This window comes from Anarhichas minor, unplaced genomic scaffold, assembly GCF_050575085.1.
Source record: "Anarhichas minor isolate MPS153535 unplaced genomic scaffold, ASM5057508v1 ptg000055l, whole genome shotgun sequence".
Classification (NCBI taxonomy): Eukaryota; Metazoa; Chordata; class Actinopteri; order Perciformes; family Anarhichadidae; genus Anarhichas; species Anarhichas minor.
In genome coordinates this window covers 679,826-695,242 of record NW_027466501.1, presented here as the reverse complement: position 1 = coordinate 695,242, position 15,417 = coordinate 679,826, and the positions used below count along the sequence as shown (strand labels likewise).

The following is a 15,417-nucleotide window of genomic DNA, read 5'->3' as shown; positions in this document are numbered from 1 at the left end:
CTTCATCGTTTATACTCGCGCTAATGCGACCGCGTTGTAGTTTGTTTTTAGCCTAACATTAGTTGTTTTTTTTACTTCGCTTCAGAAATTAATAAAAGTGCAGTTAATTTGTGGAAAACTATCTCGCTGGTCAAAACGTGTACCTATCATAAACTTGTGTTTTCCACAGTGCTTTTTTACTGCAATATTCCCAAATCGATTTCCCTAATTTCAAGTAAACCAGTGCGACGCTAACTTCCGGGGTTGGCCTCCAAATATGTCATAATTGCGCGACTCTACAGTAAGTAGCGGGTAGTTATAAACTATGCGGTTATAAAAGTATATAAGTACACGTCAAAATATATATAGAGCCAGTATGAAAGTGTTGATTGAAATAGACGCTTGATAAGGTTTGTACGGTATTCCTTTAACGAGAGAAATGCACTTTAGGAAAACATTCCCATGATCCCCCAGTTTGTAGTCTAAAGATTAGCAACCTAGCGCCGGTTAGCAAAGCAAACAGACAGAAAGTAGGAAAGAAAGCTCTAAATTCAACAAAAGGTAAGTAGCTTTCAGCAATCAACTGATAAAGTCCATACATTAAATTACTATTGTTTATTACTACTTTATAGTGTCGTAATTCATTCTTTGTAACCCAAATATGCTCTGATTGTACACAGCTGTACGTTAGCCATGTTTTCAAACTGAAGTTCCTATTTCCGGTTTAGCTGACCGGGTAAGTTAGCTAGTCGTTCACGTCGCTCATTATTTAGTTTGAATAGTAGTTATGTTTGCATTTTCATTGAGAAAAAAACGTCTCAAACAAAGCAACAATTTCTTGTTTAAAGTGCATTGTCATGCCTCTGCAAGGAAAATGTCAAAGGCAGCGAGTGTCCGATAACAGACGCACTATGGTAGCTAGCTAGTTAGCATATCGTTATATGAGAGCGCGTTATTTAAAAACAACTCAATGCTCTTGACCAATTTCAAACATTAGTTTGACATTTTTACAAGCCCACTTTGTATGCGTATGTCTGGTGTAAGTTAATTTAGGTTTAATTTAACACTGCAAGAGGTATAAACAAACAAAAAGTACACAGTAAGTTAATGTTTAACGTTTTTCCAATTTTGTTTTGTGGCGCTTATAACTACCTAGCTTTATTTATTGAACTGTTTTATCTTTTGTCTGCTTATGAAACTACACATTATTATTATGTTAGTTTATTCTCACAGAATGACATTGGTCTAACATTTACCTCCAGAGATAGATTTGATGCTTGATGTTGTTAAAGTGTTTATTAGTTGCATATCCACAGCAGACCTACAAGCCAGGGAATGGAGCTAACTAATCACTTGAGATTGATTCAGAGCCTTGTCTTGATTGCTAAGAGGTTGTGATTCACAAGTAGCTGGGACACGCCTCTCAAAGCCACCATGGTAACTAACTGACAACAAAGCCAGGAATCACTTTGGCCCTTTAAGAGCACCTCTCCACACTTGGAGAGAGTACAGTCAGTTTTTGTCACTGTTAAGAAGAGAGAGCACACTATTCATTTTTTGTTGTTGAATACACACAGCAATTCCTTCGCTACGTTCATCCAGCTTTTCTTTATCTCCGCCTGTCTCTTTGCTGCAGAGGTGAGATGGCCTCCTCCGCCCTCGGCCAGTTGACACCTATCCTCCCAAACCTGGAGCCTGGGATGGGGAAGTCGGCAGCCGTGCTGGGCTTCTCTGCTGGGCTGGGAGGAGCAGAGATGGAGCTGCAGAAGATGCTAATCGATGAGAGGATGAAGTGCGAAAACCACAGGACCAACTACCAGACGCTAAAGGCTGAACATGCCAGGTAAATTTGATTAAAGATAAACTTGTTTTATATTGATATATGATTTTTATATATGTATATAACATTTATGGTTGCAGGAGTAGAGAAAACATTTCAAATAAATAATTTCTCCATAACCATCAACAACAACACTGACATGGGCTATGATTTTATTGGGCAAAATCTGTAGTTATAACAAAGTGCACTTAATTCTGTTCGTCACCGTGCACGCTTTCCCATGTCGTTGTGGTATCTGTGGGTACTGTGCTCAGTCTGTCCTGGTGTTAGGGACGGGATGATAAAGGGTTTTATTGCAGATCAGGATATAAAGAAAAACACCCAATAACATTTTCAAGTAAGAAAAAAAACAGTCATACAATGTTGCTACTTTAAACAAATTAAATGATCCTTTATTTATACTGGCCAGTGGGACTTTATGATTTATGATGACCTCATTTAAGATATTTTAATTGTTTTTCACCCAAAAATATGTTTTTCATTTAAAAAGAAGTGCATCCCATCTGTGAGGCAAACAATTATTTATTTCTTAACCGTATGTAAGGTGAAGTAATTCCAGAATGCTTTAGTGACATTTTAAGAGTTTTATGCACATTTAGATGATTGTTGGAAAAATGTAGTAATTCGGTAAAAAAAAAATTTGGCCATAATAATCGTGACATGAAAGCCTCCCATGTCTACCTGGTGTCTTTCTTGCAGCTTGCAGGATGAGTTCACCCAGGCGCAGGGTGAACTGAAGCGTCTGCTGAGCGACAGACAGGCACAGCAGGAGAAACTGCAGCTGCTGTTGGCGGAGCTCCGCGGAGAACTGCTGGACAAAACCAGGGAGCTGGAAGAGCTGCGACTGCAGGTAAACCACGACACCACGAAACAATCTTCTGCTCTTTGATTGTGACCAAACCTCCTTTGGCATGAGGGGTTACGTTCACAGATCAAAAACAAAAGGACACTTCTTGATTTCTGTTACATTAAAAAAAAAAAATTATCTCTGCAACTTGACTTCCCCTGAATTTCTCAAAACGTGTGTGTGTGTGTGTGTGTGTGTGTGTGTGTGTGTGTGTGTGTGTGTGTGTGTGTGTGTGTGTGTGTGTGTGTGTGTGTGTGTGTGTGTGTGTGTGTGTGTGTGTGTGTGTGTGTGTGTGTGTGTGTGTGGACCAGGTGATGACCCCTCAGCGGCTGGAGTTGCTCAGAGCTCAGGTGCAACAGGAGATGGAGGCTCCAGTCAGAGAGAGGTTCAATAAACTGGAGGAGGTCAGTCCGTTTGTGTAGCTCAGTGATGTGTGACATAAGTGCAATACATTTACATTACCCATGAGAGAGAGAGAGCACTGGTGTCATTGATAGAGTTGCTACCCATCTACTTATATTTTATGTTTAGTGTACACTTCTCCATGTCATTATGGATGTCACAAATTAATATGCTAATTGATTTTTAAGGATTAATTCCCGGGGGAAACTTAAATGACTGCATATAGGAGTCAGTATGATAGACATGTAATGAAATGCAGCACTAATATAAAACAATAAACAGTGGGATAATGCTAAATAGATTAATGTTCTTTCATGTTGACTGTTGTGGATTATGTCAAAATGGAATTTGTTGTTAAAAATGTACATGGATAAAAAGGCCTTATCTTTTAATACCTGCTGTAAATCGGTGTCAGCTATGGCTTTTAAGTTCAGAGCAAGGGTTCTTTTTTTTGGTTTGTCTTTGTCAGCGTTTATTGATTGCTGTCGTGATGTAAAGATCATTTCAACAATTATAACAAAATGCTTTTTGACGATCATTTGAAAGCTAATTTCCATTTCGTCTGCTCGATGGCTCCTGCTCTCCTCTCACTGATTTTTGGGGTAATTTGTGTTCTCGTGTTTCTTTGTTTCAGGAGACTGAGAAGTACAGGTCTGAGTACAACAAGCTGCGGTATGAGTTCACCTTTCTCAAGTCCCAGTTTGACCACCAGAGAGAAGAACATGCTCACATGCTGGAGGAGAGGAGGATCCTCTATGAAGCAGAGGTATGTTTGTTGTTCGGTTGCTCAGCATTTGGATAGTAGTTGTGGTGGTACACTGATTGCTAAAGAAGATACTAAATAAAATGACCTCCTGCTGTCGTCAGATCTCTCGTCTGGAGAAGGACCGAGAGGACCTGGTGGCTCAGTACCAGGGTTCAGACACACTGCGTGATGGGAAACGAGTGGAGGCCCTGCTGAGGGAGAAGGCCCAGCTCCACCTGAGGCTGAAGGGCCTGGAGGCAGAGTTGGCCGAGCTTCGCGCCCAGAAAGACAACTCGGGCCAGCAGGCCGAGAGCGTCCAACGCATCCAGATCAGACAGCTAACGGAGTCTCAGGCTGCTCTGAAGTCGCTGGAGGTGAGACGGCAATAACTTACCTGACGCACTGGTTAGGATGAGCACATTTCATCTTGATGGATCCGATTGGTTGTTGTTGTGACAGGCGGAGCGTCAGTCGTTGCGTCTACAGCTGGAGCGAATGGAGAGCGAGCTTCATCTGACACACGAGCAGAACAGCCAGCTCACCGGACGACTGAACAAAGCTGAGCGAGAGGTCAACTCTCTCACCTGTCAGGTACACAGTTGTTTTACCTCTGACCCCGTCCCTTTTTTCGACGTTAATATCATTACACAGCACTTTCTGGGCTTTTTGTCCATCCAGGATTTGTTTGCCTCCATAGTTTATGGTGTAAAAGAGCCAGTGTGTAGCATTTAGAGGGATGTATTGGCAGAAATGGAATATCTTATTAATAAGTATGTTCTCTTTAGTGCCCAATCACCTAAAAATGAGCGCGTTCTCTTCACGGAGCAGGCCACCGGGTTTCTACAGTAGCCCAGAACAGACAAACCAATCACAGGCTCTAGATAAGGCCGTTAGTGTTTCACGATTTCGGGTCGGGCACAATAGTTCTGCACACAGTAGTAATTTCAACACTACATGGCGCCAATTCCTACACTGAAGCTGTAACAACATGAATTCTAGTGGTGTAACAGAGAGTAGCTGATCCCTGATCTGCCGATCGTTGATTGAAATTGGCTGATATTGTTTTATTTCCTAATCCTTTTGAACTGTGTGTTTTGATGCAAACAACTACAAAGTATAAAAATAACATTTGGCCGGTGAAATGATGGTGGGGAAAAAAGTAGTCTTGAGCCTTGTATACTAACAATCTGTATAGATCAATAGGACTCATTGATGAACGGTAATCCACGTTGGCGGTTCCCTAAAAGTTTAATTTGCTGTGTAGTGTGTGGTCATGAATGGTGCCTCAAGTCCTGTCAGACCTAGCTGAACCTAAGATACTCCAATGATTCACTATCTACTTGTGGTGTGAAGTTGTCCAATCTGTCTTTTCGTGGTTCTCAGATTGACAGCCTGAAGCATTCACATAAACTGGAGGTGGCCAGCGTCAAACTGGAGTGTGCTCGCTCTAAAGGGGAGCTGGAGAGAGAGAGAGACGCACTGCACGGCCAGATTGATGGTATGGATCTCACACACACACACACACACACACACACACACTCTACAGTGAGAGGTGGACCGTGTTCCTAAAACATATCAACTGTTCTAGGGTAGACGGTATAGACGGTGCACTGCTATGAATTTGACTATACCGTGCTGACCAATCGGCTGCCATAGACACAGGCCACATGATAGCTTTACGTCGGTACACAGCCACACATACATGTAGGTAAGTGAAGAAGACTTAAAGTTCACAGTAAGTCGGGAGGAACAAACCTAAGAGAGAAATATGACCAGTTTAGCTTCCTAACACTATCTCTAAGTAGCTTTTAATACATATTTAAAGTACTAATTCAAGTTTTCTTTTAATCTGAGCAAATAACCACTGTTGACAATAAGAAAAGTAAAAAGATGATACTTTTCTGTCGGTTTTCATTGATTTTGAGTTGGTTGATATTATGCCAGGCTGTAGCCATACAAGTGCGCCAACATTTTAAGAAAAAAACAAACACAGTGATATATACCGTTAACGTCCATGCTTCACAACCATACCAGCCACATGTTTCAGAGTCTATGTAGCATTAGTCATCAACCTGTTTCCTTTACCCTCCGGTCCTCATGGGGACTCGTGTGTCTCAGGTCTGCAGACAGACGTGGAGGTGCTGAAGGCTGCGGTGGAGCGACACAAGGAGGTTCTCGTGGAGAAAGAGAGGGAGTTGGTCAGGAAGGTGCAGTCTGCCCGCGAGGAGGAGTTCCGCAAAACTGCAACCTTGCACGAGGAAAAGTGAGAATCACTTTCAGTTACTGATACGAGTCAGCTGGTAGCAAGTCTTGCTTTGGAAAGATGCCCGGTGTTGAATTTAAATGCCTTGTTTTACAAAATCCAACAGATTGATTTATTTTCTTCCACTGTGCATCTCATCCTTCTGTCTTATTTCCTGTTGCTAGGTTGGAGGTGGAGAATCGTCTCGCTGCTCTGGAACAGCAGAGGGCTCTGCAGGACGCTGCGGATCACAGCCAGAAGGAGGAATGGGAGGAACGTGTTCGCATCACCCAACAAGGAGAGGAGTCCGCTCGCAGGGAACTGCAGAACCTGAGGTCAGCTTTATACTGACTGTTGTTACAAAATCTACACAGCTGCTCATTCTTTATATAATGAATAACTGTACATGTAGATATAGAGGCCACAGTTTAATCTCTGAAATCCATTTAGAAGAAGTGTAAGACTACTGCACATATCAGCAATCACTGTCTGTGGTGGTTAAAGAGTGTTTCTGTAGCCATACAATGTGTTGCAGTCTATTGCACTAATTAAATAGTGTCAAGGTCAGACTTGTCCAGTTTTCTGCTATTTTTATTTAGTGAGAATCAGGACAAGTAATGTTGAAGTTGGTTTATGATCACACAAGAGAGAAATGAAAACTAGCTTTCCTTTGAAAAGGCTTTAATGAAAGTGTTTTGTGTCTTACAGAAGCAAACTACAGCAGCAAAGCTCACATCTTGAGGAGCTTGAGAGACAGAAAGCAGAGATCGCTGACCTACAGCAGGTGAGTCCAAGTGTCATCTGTCCTGCAGCTGGCAAAGCCAGGGGAGTTGGCTGAAATAATAGTTTTGTTTGACTCAACAGCAGAACCAGGAACTGGGTGTCCAGCTAGGGACGCTGGCTCACTCTGAAAGTGACTTGATGGAGACAAACCAGCGACTGAGAGAAACTCTGGACAGAATGAGGGAGGATCTCAGGACGGCCCGAACCCAGGCTGAGAGGAGCCAACACGAGGCAGAGAGGTACTGTACTGCCTCATGTTGGGTAGATTATTACAGCCATGAAGTCATGCATCTTTGAAATATGGCTTCAATTAAACCACCAGGCTGGTGGAGGACCATCGGGTTGAGTGGTTGGAGGAGAAACACAAGCTGCAGGAGCGAGACGCTGAGCTGCAGCGGAAATACTCTCTGGCCAAAGAGAAGCTGCAGAGGGCAGCAGCGGCCCAGAAGAAGGTACTGCTGCTCATACCGTCTTTAATTTCAGCAGTTTGAGAATGCATCATTACTTTCTTCATGCTACTTGGTGTCCCTTTGCTTGTTTGTCATTTTTAACATTGCAATATTGAAAAGGTCTGAGGAGAAACATACAGATAACTTGTGTGTGTGTTTTGCACAGAGAAAAACGCTGACAGAGAACAAAGAGAAGAGGATGCAGGATAAGATTCAGTTGCGGGAGGCCAAGATAGAAGAGCTGGAGCTGGAAGCTACTGCAGCAAAGAAGTAAACTTCAAACCTTTCAGAAACTTTAGACGTGTTAAAGCCCACCAGTAAATAACCCAAATTAAACCTCCCCCTCTCTATCTAGACGTTCATCGTTCTCAGAGGAGCAAGTTCAACTTAACAGACGATTGAAGGAGCTGCAGCGACGACATAACGAGTTTCGGCGTCTCCTACTGGGCGGTCAGGGTACCTACAGCGCTGGCCCCGCCTTCTTGACCCCCTCACCCTTTGTTCTCCTCGGGTCTGAGGGGCCGTTAGCCAACATACCAGTAAGCAGAACTTTTTTCATCAGTCTGTAGCTGGTGACAATGTTGTGTAGAACATCCGGAGTTACAAATTAAATATGTTTCAATCACATGCTGATGTAACTCGGCACAACAACACTCAGGCTGTCATCGTAGAACCACAGTGAAACGCAGCACTATGGTATAACACGGTCTGCATACATGTAGCCAACATTGCTGTTGTAACATTTGCTTGTTTCTCCTCCGTGCTGCAGGAGGAGCAGCATCAGAGGGAGCTGACCCTCCTCCGTCGGAGGCTGGAGGACCTGGAAAGCGCCCAGCAGCAGCAGCTGGAGGAACTGGGATCTCTGGTGCAGAGGGACCGGGACATTGTTTCCCAGCCTGACCTCTGACCTTTACACTTCTTCCCATTGACATGAAGCACTAGAATGGACTTTAATAATATTTACAGAATATCTAATGTTGCACCTTTTTAAAAAAACAAAAACTGATCACAACATCCTCAACTTTTGTATTGAGAGCACAGAAGCCACTGTGTGGGGGAAGGTTTTTATACAGAGGAGTAGGCGCTGTGAATTGTACATACAGTCTGTTGATGTAATTAAAAATGTATTAACAGTAGTCACTTTTTTTCCTGACATCTGGATTCAATCCAACTGAACATGTATCAGACACATGACCGGTCAACAGTGCTTTCAGTAAAAGGTTCCTTCTTTACAGAACTGACAAGTGAGGATCGGCGGTTCAATCCAGCTCAGGCTCCATTCGATGTGTCCTTGAGCAAGACACTTAACTCCAAAAAAATAAAAATTCCTACGGTGTGATGTAAGTCGCTTTTGCTAAATGACTAATGTAATGTGTGCCTCATCAGTATCTTCAAAAGTGGTTTTAATGCAAGACAACTCCTCACTTGTTCATGTAATACCTCATCTTTGTAGCAGGAGATGATCCACTCTGGGAAAAAAAGTTCCCAGTAAAAGGATGGCAGCTCAGTTCCAGGAGCAGCTTTTTAGTCCATCAAACAAGCTCTTAACATGATGTAGTTGCTCCATCAGCTCAATAGGGGCTCCGTCTTTGTCCAGCTTCTCTTTGATCTTTAGAAATGACAAAAGAGTAATTGTAAGGCGTTTATAAAAATCCATCTCTACAATCTCGTCCAAATCATGTCAGTAAGATATATTCCAGACACACCTTTCAATTAATACCTATACATGAAACTCAGGTGTACTGTCCAAAAACATGCAGCGTAAAATGTTAAAAGAAACGGCAGGATTCGTTCAGCTTGTGAAGGAGTTTGTGGTGTTACATTTTGAAAAAGTACCACCCTGAACAGGAAACGACTGCTGAGCAATGCAGAGGTAAATCAAAGGTCTCATTTCCTCTACAAGTGTCTTGTGACTGTTTCACAACTTAATCTCGATGCCAACATCACAGATGAACTGTGGAAAACCTCTGATCAGTTGTGCAAACTCCTTCATGACCAGCACAACTGATCCAATATGAGATTCATATTCATATCACCTACTGTTGACACCACTGATTCAAATGCCAGCTTAAATTCATTTTAGCATTGCTCGCTGTATCAGGCTGTGTCCTGGTTTAGATTTACCGTCACACACACACACACACACACACAGACAGACAGACAGATTAAATTGTATCACAGTGTTAAAACTCAGACAGGCATCGTAACTAAAATATATTTAGAACAAAACCAGACGAGAGAAGCACCGACCTCGGTGAAGTATCGCTGTATGAATTTGTAGAGCTCTCCGAGGGCTGCAGCTTCGTTGAACTCGTTTTCATGTTTCTGAAATGAAAAGTCATCCAATAACTGCCGGTCTTCACTGTGCCAATTTTTTAAAGATGTTCTACAGAAATAGACATTACCTTTGACTCTTCCTGCAGGAATTCCTTGAATTCTGACTGTGTGATTTGTGACTGGTCTCTGATGTGCTTGTAGTAGGCCTTCACTTCCTGTTTGAACTTGGGGATGTCTTTGGCGTAGAGTAGCTTGTTGGTTGGTGCATGCTGAAACAACAATATTCAAGGTATAGTGCGACTCAAACTCCTAATTAAAGTTGATAAATAAATTAACAATTAATACTCTTAAAAAGACTTGCTTGTGTAGTAACCCCTTTGTGTAGCGCAATGTATTTCATGAAAAACTCACATGCTATAGCCTACTATGACTTTTAAAAAAAAAAAAAACTTTTCCCAACATATTATACTATGACTTATTTGACTTTTTTGGACATACTACAAACTGTACTATGTCTGATAAACTCCCGACTCGCGTGAGATTCTCACACACGGGAGTCAGAGAAGACCGTGGACAGCGAGACCAGAGCCTTTAAGAATGAACAGACTTCTTCCCACGGGCAGTTCAAAACCAGTATGACTCCTATGTTCAGAGACCGTGGTGATTAATAAAAGCAGCAATGTGAAGCGCCGCTACGAGACAAAGAACTCTTTTGAGCAAACGCACCCACTCAATATGATCAGAATCCTAACACAGTTCACTGTCCAACAAAGATGTTACCAGAGAGGAAGAGAGCTGAAACAAGTGGTTCAATAACCGCAGATAAAGTCCCTGCACACGCAGTTTTATTTTTAGAAGATAATATAATATTGGGGCTTTTTTGGGTGACATCACTTCACACCTGAATGAACTAAATTTAAAGCTGCAGGTCAATTCAATTTTCTAAAATGAAGTACTTTATCATAAGATGCACATTTTTTAAAAGCTTTCTGTATGTGTATTTTATTTGTTAATCCAGTCCTAATTTGACTTGAAATGAGAGAAGACAATTTATTTATTATTAGAGTATATATGTATGTATTATAATTCATCCGGTTCAATTTGAAAACTGACAATAAATATTGTTGAGATATTATTCAATTGCACTTTCTATATTTGAAATTACAGTCAGTTGTTGACTACATACAGACGTTTAGCTGTTGGCTAATTCAATATATATGGTACTAAAATCATAGCGCAAGTTAGACATTATTGTGATGTTCTGGACCTTTGCGTGAGGAAATTCTCTCTAAATGGACTCGCTATAGTGTGTCTTAAAAGTCATAAAGTAGTATGTTGATGAATGTCAAATCATTCGATAAATGTCATAGTATAGCATGTCGAAAAATTAAAAAAAAAAGTCATAGTATAATTAACCTTTCCTGCATATATATATATATATATCAGGGAGGATCTGTTGCTGATTCCACCTCTGCCTCACGGCTGAACACGGAAAGGTCACGTGGGTTTCCTGTAATAGTAAATTATAAGACATTTGTCTTTTGCGTTACCTTTCCCAGCTGGGTCTCGCTGAGGGAGAAGGAGTCCATGAAGGCCTGAGCGATAACAGTTAGGCAGCTATCGAGTTGGGGAGTCTTCTCCATGTCAAAGACAAACTGGGGGTTTTTCAGGATATTGACCCAGAAGCGCAGAGGCAAACTGTAGACATGTCAGGGGAAAAAAAAAAAAAAAAAAGGTGTTTTAAGGGAAAACTTCTGTCCTAAAGATTCTCAAACTGTCCACAGTGCTTTGGATGATCCAACAATACCTGTTGGTCTTCCAGATGTGCAGGACATCTGGGTCGGTGATCTTCAAGGTGTCTGCCTGAGTGTCCAGGAAGTCAAAGAAGTATTTGATAGCTTGCGAGGCTCTGCTGTGCGGCGTCCCCCAGATAGATCTGAACAGGTTCTCCACAAATGAATGCACCGCCACCTTAGAGAAGGAGAACAAGGTGATGTCATTTCCTGCTTTCCCCTATAGCTCACAGTAAATATATAAAGAGAAGTTTAAATTCCAAAATGCAGGTGACATGCAATCAACAGAGTGCCTGAGCGTATCCTGTGTCGACTCAAGGAGAACACAAATGACATGCTTGGTATGGGTATTTTTAGTGTTGGTGCTGGTTCCTCTTGCCTTGGTGGAGAGCAGCTTGGTGAGGTGCACCTCCTTCAGTTTTAACTTCTTCCTCTCTGGGTTCTTTCTTTGGTCCTCGTCTACATCAGGATCAATCTGCAGAAAAGAGCAAATAAAGAACCATTTAAGTTCCTCAATTCTTTTACAGTATTCAGTGATATACAACTAGATCTGCCTCTTACCAAGTGGAAGTATTTTCCCGAGAAGTTCTCATCGTCTAAAGGAAATGAACAGAAATGAACAGTGATCATTATAATAAGCCAACTTCTCTGCCATCCAGCAGTTGGTTTGGTGCTTATGGATTTATTAAAAAGGTGAAATATTCAACATTTATTTCATGGATGGTTGAAACATTTTGTGGAATTTGCCATTTGTTAGTTTCACATGTGTACTGCCAGCTGTAAGTTGATTTGTGCACCATCAAAACTAAAATAGAGGCCACAGTGCAGGTGGGGCAACAACACACAAGTCATATTGCTAAACCAAGATAATTCCCTTTCTGGCTCCATCTATATCTATAGAAGAGTGGTATTGATATTACGTTAATCAAACAATGTTTTCCTTCTCTTCTCTTACCCTTCACACTTCGTTGCGGGCTCAGAGGAGGATGACTTTTCCTCGAAAGCACTTTGATTGTAGCTCCATCAGGAACCTACAGGAGAACAAACAGACCAACAGACAGAAGTGTTAATAAATGACAATAGGTTAGTTTGAGATACGCTGTGCCTGAATGGTGGACGAGAGCAGGAGGCGTTGAAAAAAAAAGCTCCGGTCAAGCCGGTCAGTTTCCAGCAGCCTTGAAAGAATAAACAGGAAGTCAAATAAACAGTCACATCCTGTTAGATCCCATCTGTAGGCTACTTGTAGTTTACAGACCACGTTCGGATTTGTTTATGCATAAATATAAGTTTACGTGTATCTGGCATTGTATTCTATCCTTTGTTCTTTTCATGTCTGCCTTGTAAAACCCTTTGAAGCTTTGAAAAGTGCATTATAAATAAGCTTTACTAATATCAACCGCAAAAGATACGTTTTTAGATTAAACCTTCATTGCACAGCATGAGACTAATAGCGTTAAATATTAGAATTTCACAGAAAATTTGAATTTCTACTAAATCTGCTGTTTATCCAATCAGATCTTTCATCTGGCGACAGTTTCCCATCATACTCTGGGTCTAGCGTTCGTTGAAGAGCGACTGCTGCACCTGGCTCTGAAAACTGCGGCCACATCGATTTCGTGAGGTTATTGTTGCCCACGTGTGAATCATATCAGAGCAAGTCAGACATATATCTATAGAGATAGAGATAGAGATAGAGATAGAGATAGAGATATATAGATATAGATATATATATATATATATATAAACAGTTTCAGTTTTAAGTTTCACACATAACCACAGAAACCACTCAGATAGACCCATGTGTTGCAAGGAGACGTTCAAGAAACATCAACCTTCAGGAACTTAAGAAAACCTCTTTATTTGCTCAATTCTACTTTCATTAAAACATAATTTTCTCCAGAATTAAGCAATACGTGCAATATCTATTGTTGCGTGCTTAACTAATCATGTTTTTTTTAAGTTGTGTCGTGGCTTTGTGATATGGCTGATACTGTCCAGCCCATCAGTCATCTCTCACAGGCTCTGATGTACTCTGATAGATGATAGACACAAAAAAAGACTCCATGATCCAATTATGAAGCCATTAGGAACCACTCTTACTGCAGTAAGTTTCTGTTCTTCCTCTTGTCGAGCAAAAAGTCGGTCTTCTTGTAAGTTTTAATGACAAAGTGAGACGGGGTCTCTCACTGAGACGTGGTAGACTGACTCCGTTGTCAGTTAAATTCTGTTGTGGCCTACAGGAAGTGATTCGTCTTAACAGCACATTTCAAAGTAAGGAAAGTAAAAGTACATTTTTGTGTTCAGTATCTGCTTGTTCTTTTGGCACAACACCACATCGACCACATTGGTGGGTTAGTGTGTTGCGTCACCTTTCTCATGTCCTAAAATAGCTTCTTCTCGCTGCTTTTTGGGTCCAACGGCACGATGTAACCTTTTTCTGTCACATTAAAGCTGTTGATGTTCAAACTATCAAGCGAGGTATATTTACATGTGGAGCCAGTTTCTGTCAGGCCGTCTTTCAATATTTATACGACAACCACCACAGAAAATACTTGCATGCTCGTCTCCTGTGGGCGGAGAGGGGAACAATAACACTCAAAGTGACGCAGGCCCAGGCCTGCTGCTCTGCTCCCAGGTGGACTGGGATGAGATGCAGCGTTTCAGTGGGCGCGTTTTCCACTGAACACAAACACGAGCGTGACAGAAGTTGAGAGCCTTCTTCCACTGACACAGATATTTTAAATAATCCCAATCATCACCTTGTAGTGCTCGAGTTTGTTGAGCATCGTCACCTCCCCGATAACCTCAGAGCTCGCGTCCACTTCTTCGAGAGCAACAAACAATCCATTCTTCTCATACTCTGGTGGGAATAAGAGAGCAGGTATGGTTAGACTGTGTGACAATAAAGACATATATATGCGACCTGTTTTTAAAGATCTAAGTTTTTTTTTTTTTTTTAAATCAGAGGCTCAGTAATTTGCCTAAAACTGTAGTTTGCAGCAAATGTTATTCAAACAGGGGGAAACAGTACACTTATAATATACATTTGATGCACCACCTTCCATATATTGTTACCCACCGATACGAACGTCCCGGAGGTGGGTATTGTAGGGGAACCCAAACTTGGCCTTGAAGGTGGACAGGATTTTCTCTTTGACTTGCTCCACTGAGTCACAGCTGAGAGCGTTAACCTCCAGAGGCTCGCTGACCTCTCCGTCACTGCCCACTGCAAACAGCACCTTCAGCTTCTGTGAACAATACACAGAAACATGGACAATGATTGACACGTCATTGTATTTGCTTATTACCGGCAATAACTCTTTCCTGACCTTTATAGCGATCCAAGATTTGAACAGCTATCTCTGAATTTATGTGCCGTCAGAAAACCGGTAAAATTAGCAATAATGCTCAAAGCCTCATTGAAACAACGGCTGTTTCATATTCTAACGCATGAGAGAAATACTAGAGATCCTCAGACGTCATCCTTCATTCATTGTTGGAAAGTATAACAGCTGCAGGGATCTTTGAGGAAAGGTGTGGTTACTGAAAGGCTTTCACATTTGTGTGGTACGAGTTAATGTATCATCACACTCCATCTTATTTCCTTTCTCTCCCTACACACACACTAATGGTTGGAAATGTGCAATAAAGTGAGTTGGTGGTTTGTTAGATTAAATGACCATGACCTGCGTGTGGACTCACTGGCAGCAGCAGCAGAGAGAAGGAAATGTTGCAGAGGTCACACAGAGTGCAGAATATTGTAACAGAGTGAAGTGTTACATTAGCAGAGCCTACTGGAGAGAACTCAGATAAATTGCTGTTGCAGGTTTACGGACATTTGCAGTTTGTTTGCAGGGTGTTCATGTGTTTTATGTGCTAAAATCTAAACGGCATTAAGACTTTGCAGGTGACATGTGTAGAAGTTAGTGACTATTTGTCAAATTATAAACATGTAGCTAGCTTACTGTCAAACATTTAATCCTGAGGGGGAAACATAAATTGATTGGCAGGAATAACTGTTGTAGATTCTTAAAATATTGACTAAAACATTAAAGCCCCT

At 41.5% G+C, this 15,417-nt stretch overlaps 2 protein-coding genes across 6 annotated transcripts in view; one reads left to right on the top strand and one right to left on the bottom strand.

Annotated features, from left to right (window-relative positions):
* The first annotated feature begins 271 nt into the window (after nt 1–271).
* cep83 (centrosomal protein 83) lies at nt 272–9,966 on the top strand. Of its 5 annotated transcripts, none has more exons than XM_076076240.1 (16): nt 272–540; nt 1,616–1,822; nt 2,519–2,669; nt 2,978–3,070; nt 3,703–3,834; nt 3,936–4,187; nt 4,273–4,404; nt 5,197–5,311; nt 5,932–6,076; nt 6,241–6,390; nt 6,764–6,839; nt 6,920–7,077; nt 7,161–7,290; nt 7,454–7,557; nt 7,643–7,826; nt 8,057–9,966. In XM_076076240.1, exons 2-16 carry the CDS (start codon nt 1,623–1,625, stop codon nt 8,192–8,194), a joined length of 2,160 nt encoding a protein of 719 aa, XP_075932355.1. In that variant the 5' UTR covers nt 272–540; nt 1,616–1,622; the 3' UTR covers nt 8,195–9,966. The 5 variants fall into 5 exon arrangements, with proteins under 5 accessions (XP_075932355.1, XP_075932358.1, XP_075932356.1 ...); XM_076076241.1 differs by lacking the exon at nt 272–540 and adding an exon at nt 650–1,078; XM_076076239.1 differs by lacking the exon at nt 272–540 and adding an exon at nt 650–1,416.
* plxnc1 (plexin C1) overlaps nt 8,338–15,417 on the bottom strand; it is a 23,691-nt gene continuing 16,611 nt past the window's right edge. The window contains exons 22-31 of the mRNA XM_076076235.1: nt 14,437–14,605; nt 14,117–14,217; nt 12,313–12,388; nt 11,919–11,953; nt 11,737–11,832; nt 11,372–11,535; nt 11,115–11,262; nt 9,693–9,833; nt 9,538–9,612; nt 8,338–8,896 (exon numbers count right to left, since the gene is read on the bottom strand). Coding sequence (XP_075932350.1) covers nt 8,792–8,896; nt 9,538–9,612; nt 9,693–9,833; nt 11,115–11,262; nt 11,372–11,535; nt 11,737–11,832; nt 11,919–11,953; nt 12,313–12,388; nt 14,117–14,217; nt 14,437–14,605 — 1,110 coding nt within the window. The 3' untranslated portion in view covers nt 8,338–8,791. The remainder of the gene's footprint in view (nt 8,897–9,537; nt 9,613–9,692; nt 9,834–11,114; nt 11,263–11,371; nt 11,536–11,736; nt 11,833–11,918; nt 11,954–12,312; nt 12,389–14,116; nt 14,218–14,436; nt 14,606–15,417) is intronic.

What these genes read in the sequence shown, in the direction of transcription:
- cep83 (XM_076076240.1), top strand. Translation starts at nt 1,623, where the DNA reads ATGGCCTCCTCCGCCCTCGGCCAGTTGACACCTATCCTCCCAAACCTG. An exon ending in TCAACTCTCTCACCTGTCAG is followed by an intron (nt 4,405 to 5,196) that starts GTACACAGTTGT and finishes CGTGGTTCTCAG; the next exon opens with ATTGACAGCCTGAAGCATTC. An exon ending in CAGCAGCGGCCCAGAAGAAG is followed by an intron (nt 7,291 to 7,453) that starts GTACTGCTGCTC and finishes TGTTTTGCACAG; the next exon opens with AGAAAAACGCTGACAGAGAA.